The following is a 4,062-nucleotide window of genomic DNA, read 5'->3' as shown; positions in this document are numbered from 1 at the left end:
TCGTGTATTTTTGTATCTTCAAATACACGTTCTATACAAGAAAAAAAAAAGTGTATCTCAGATACACAAGTTTTGTTGTATTAGGCGTTGTTAGAACATGTATCTTTAGGTACACACTATTTTTTAATAAAATTAGGTGTGGTTATATAAGTTGAACACTGATATTTATCTAATTCTGTAGGTTTTTCATCTTGGTAAATAAGTTTTCCGTCTTTTTATCCTTTTCGACTGCTATTACTGTTTGTTTTTTTAGGCTTCGGCCCATAAATATTTATTTCCAATTTCTTTGATTGAATGGACCTTGACTCAGAGATTATTGAGGTTATTTGGGCTTTCCAGCCCAACTCAAGGAATAGAGTCAAGTCCCAATGAACTCAATTGATGTTGCACGGAAAGAAAGAGAAATGGATTAATGCATAGTAAATACACTAAATTATGCCAGGTATTTCCCAACGTATTCGATCTTGAATTTTAACTCCCAAATATTTGATATTAATTTACCCCCAAGTGTGTGGTCTTGAATTTTTGTCTTACTAAATAAGTTCTAATGTTTGTCTATAAAGTCACGCCACATTTTGGTTGAGGTAAGTTTTTAAGTCAGGTGACATTTTGGGAATTAAAAAATCTGTTTTAGAATGCTTTTTAAATTTAGTCTGTTATTTAATAGACTATTAATTTATATAGTTATTTAATATTAAAGAGAGAAAGTAAAATAAAATTATTTTGATTTCATCAAAATTACTTGATAACTAAGTAAAGAAATTATCTTGATTTTGTCAAAATTACTTGATGGCCAAGTAAAATGAAATAGAGGTAGTATATATGCAAAAAGGAAACTAAAACCACACCTAAACTTACAAGGAATAAGAAGTAACCATTTAGGTAACTTTCCAATCCTTTTTCCTACTCGAAGTAGTTTAATACAACTGTTATGTATACCCATTAAAACTAAGAGTTACTACTTACTAGTATCGAAAAAACATTGAAGACAAATCGATATGTTCATTAGTGAGGTAAAAATATTGAAATTTAGCAACCAAAAGAAAGTTCTTCCTTCATCCCAGTTTCTAACGTAACAATAAGAATTTCAGGAATCAAAATTTCTTTATTTTCACTTCCCCTATGGATGAAATCTATGGAGTTTCTTTCTATGGTGATCAAATTGAAGTCACAGTTACGAAGAATGCCACAGTTGTTAATGATTGGATTAATTGTCATCGTTGTAAACTCCATAAGCTCCTTGTTGGTCTCGATATCGAGTGGATCCCTTATTTTTAATCCAGAGGAAAATCACCCGGTTGCTCTTCTCCAGCTTTGCGTAGGCCGACGTTGCCTACTATTCCAACTCCTCCACAAAGATGCCATTCCAAGATTCCTTGTAGACTTTCTCATGGACCCAAATTTCAAATTTGTTGGCGTGAGGGTTAAAAGAGATGCGGAGAAGCTGCTCCGGGATCACAAGATGTTCGTGGCAAATACTGTTGATTTGAACCAACTGGCATTGTCTATTTACAGAGAGGAAGTTTACGGGAAGCTGGGATTAAAGAGAATGGCGAAAGAGGTGCTTGGGAAAGTAATGGAGAAGCCATTGAATGTAACATTGAGTAAGTGGGATGCAGAGGAATTGGCATATGAACAAGTTGAATATGCTGCTATTGATGCTTTTGTTTTGTTTGAGATTAGAAAGAACTTGTTTAATTCAATGTGGGAGAGACAGAGAGAGATAGGTATTCGTCGTCGCGCTGTTGTTAAGAGGGAATATCTGAATTGCCATTATCGACCCCAATTGTTGTTGATTCAAGATACATAGGGCATGTTTTGAAGACTTGCTCTATATTGAATATGAAAGAAGAAAGGCAAAATATTAGGAAAATTTATATTAGGAAGCCATCTGTTTCCTTTTCTTTGTAATATTAATTTGTACCCAGTACACAGTGTAGTATAAACGTTTTCTGATTTATTGAAGTTTATTCATGTATATTGTTGTGGATGCCTCTGTCTCTGATCATAAAATTGCAGGTAGTAACACCTTTTGTTCTGTTATCTTCTGTTTTTTTTTCTCATCATCCGATATTTATTTTCGGATCATACTAATTTGAATTTATGTTCATTTTTGCATTGTTGCTGTGTTTGGAATAATGTGTGTAAGTTATAATTGACGACTCAAATTGACAATCTGGCTTGACTTTGTTTTTTCCATTCTTGTTCTATTTTACATATAGTTATGATACCATCTATTTAATCTCGTCCATTTGAGTCTAAATTGTTGTATATAAATTATTCTAAAAATTACTTAATCCCACAACTTATGTTTCACTAATTACAAAAAAATCCATCTCCATAAATCTATTACATTTATCCCACTTTTTAACCTTCTATCTCATAAAATACATATACATACAATTTCCTTTTTACGCTCATTGTTTCTCTCCTAAACTGTCACCGTTTCTCTCCTAAAAAAAGGCTAGAATCAAGGGAAGATTTTCATGTTTGAAATCAACCGTATTTGAGTCCAACTGTTAGTCAATGGTATTCAATTTCAACTTAATCTTCTTTTAACTTTCTCAATTTTTAAGATCTGAGGAAAATTAAAATTTTTATTTTCATTATCTAGTCGGAAATTTTTGAGATTTTCGTAAGAAGAAATTGTTGCATGTTTTGATTAACTAATTTTTGGGTTTCTACTTTACCAAATCATAGTTTGAATATCTGAATTATCTCTTTTTAGTTTCAAAACCATCTATTTCAAGTTCAAAATTAACAACTTAGTACTTATTTAATGAATAATTTTCTTTCATTTAGTTTAGGATTTACTCAGTTAGAGCATACCGAAACAACAAATTTGATAGTTAGATTCGTTCCCAGAATATTTGATTATGAGGAACCTAACTTTATTGAAAACAAAACCAAAAATCGTAACGACCCCATAAAGATGAAAAATATTAGCAAAGTTGCAACTTCAAAGTCGAAAATGCAAATTGGAGAATCGTCAAGAAAATCCAAAAAAAAATGATAATGGACGGCCATGTTTACCAAAAGTATTTTTGATTTTTCAATTTTAATTTTTTTGTTATGGGTTTATTGTGTTTTTAAAGTAATTTGAGGTTTTAAAACTGTCAATTAATTGTCTGTTGTTGTTTGTTCTGATGGAGTTTTTGGGTTTTTTCATAAGTTTGAAGTTATGTTAGAATATGACCGTGAAAAAATTAAAATAACTCTTTGTATATATTCTGCATATACATATTTGTTGTTGCTTTTGGTTGAAATACATTGATTTTTTTAGCTCATATACATTGATTTACTGGGAGTATATAGCAGTATGTATGTGTTGTACACATACATTATTCCTTACATGTTGTTGAACATGTACATAACTTCTGTTTTGGCTTTTGTTGTGTACTGTGTGTTTGAGGCAATGGCTATTACATATGTATATGTAAAACATACATATGTTATTAAGTTATTAAACTTGTAATGAATTTCCTAGTTCATATACATCATATTTGTTATGTATATGTTTTCAGTTTTCTTATGTGTCTAAGACCATGAACATTACCTATGTATATTTCTAACATATACATGGCTTACCATATGTTGTTAGATGTGTAATAGAATTCCTTGTTTATATACATCATTTTTTATGTATTGTCCATATATGGCCTAGGTGTTAGATGTTGTTAGATGTCTATTGAAATGACTAGTGGTTATGTACATTATATGTTTTGACCATATAGGCTCACATATGATGTCTTTTTCATTTCCAACAGGGTATGAAATACATCCGTTGCATTTCGTTAGTTATTGTAACTGCAAATTTGGTTCAGATATAAAGAATTGTGCTGGTGAAGAAGTTCACAATATTTTCTGACAAACATTATTTGGTTCCTTTCTAGACATGCCCTAGTGTAATTTTCAGGGTCAGATTTTCAAGTATGTACTTATGCTTGAGATAGAGCAAGAAAACCTAGATGAAATTCACGTTTATGTCCAGAAAACTATTCTTAAGTTTTCTATTAATGATTTTGCTATAATATCCGAACTTAAATATACAGGGAACATTGA

The 4,062-nt window shown here is 30.9% G+C and overlaps 1 protein-coding gene across 1 annotated transcript; it reads left to right on the top strand.

The window, feature by feature from the left end:
* Positions 1-1,135: 1,135 nt before the first annotated feature.
* LOC107861571 (Werner Syndrome-like exonuclease) lies at positions 1,136-1,810 on the top strand. Its single transcript, XM_016706848.1, has one exon. The coding sequence runs from the start codon at positions 1,136-1,138 to the stop codon at positions 1,808-1,810; it is 675 nt and encodes a 224-aa protein (XP_016562334.1).
* Positions 1,811-4,062: the final 2,252 nt, after the last annotated feature.

This window comes from Capsicum annuum, chromosome 1, assembly GCF_002878395.1.
Source record: "Capsicum annuum cultivar UCD-10X-F1 chromosome 1, UCD10Xv1.1, whole genome shotgun sequence".
Lineage (NCBI taxonomy): Eukaryota > Viridiplantae > Streptophyta > Magnoliopsida > Solanales > Solanaceae > Capsicum > Capsicum annuum.
This window is presented reverse-complemented; position numbering and strand designations above follow the sequence as displayed.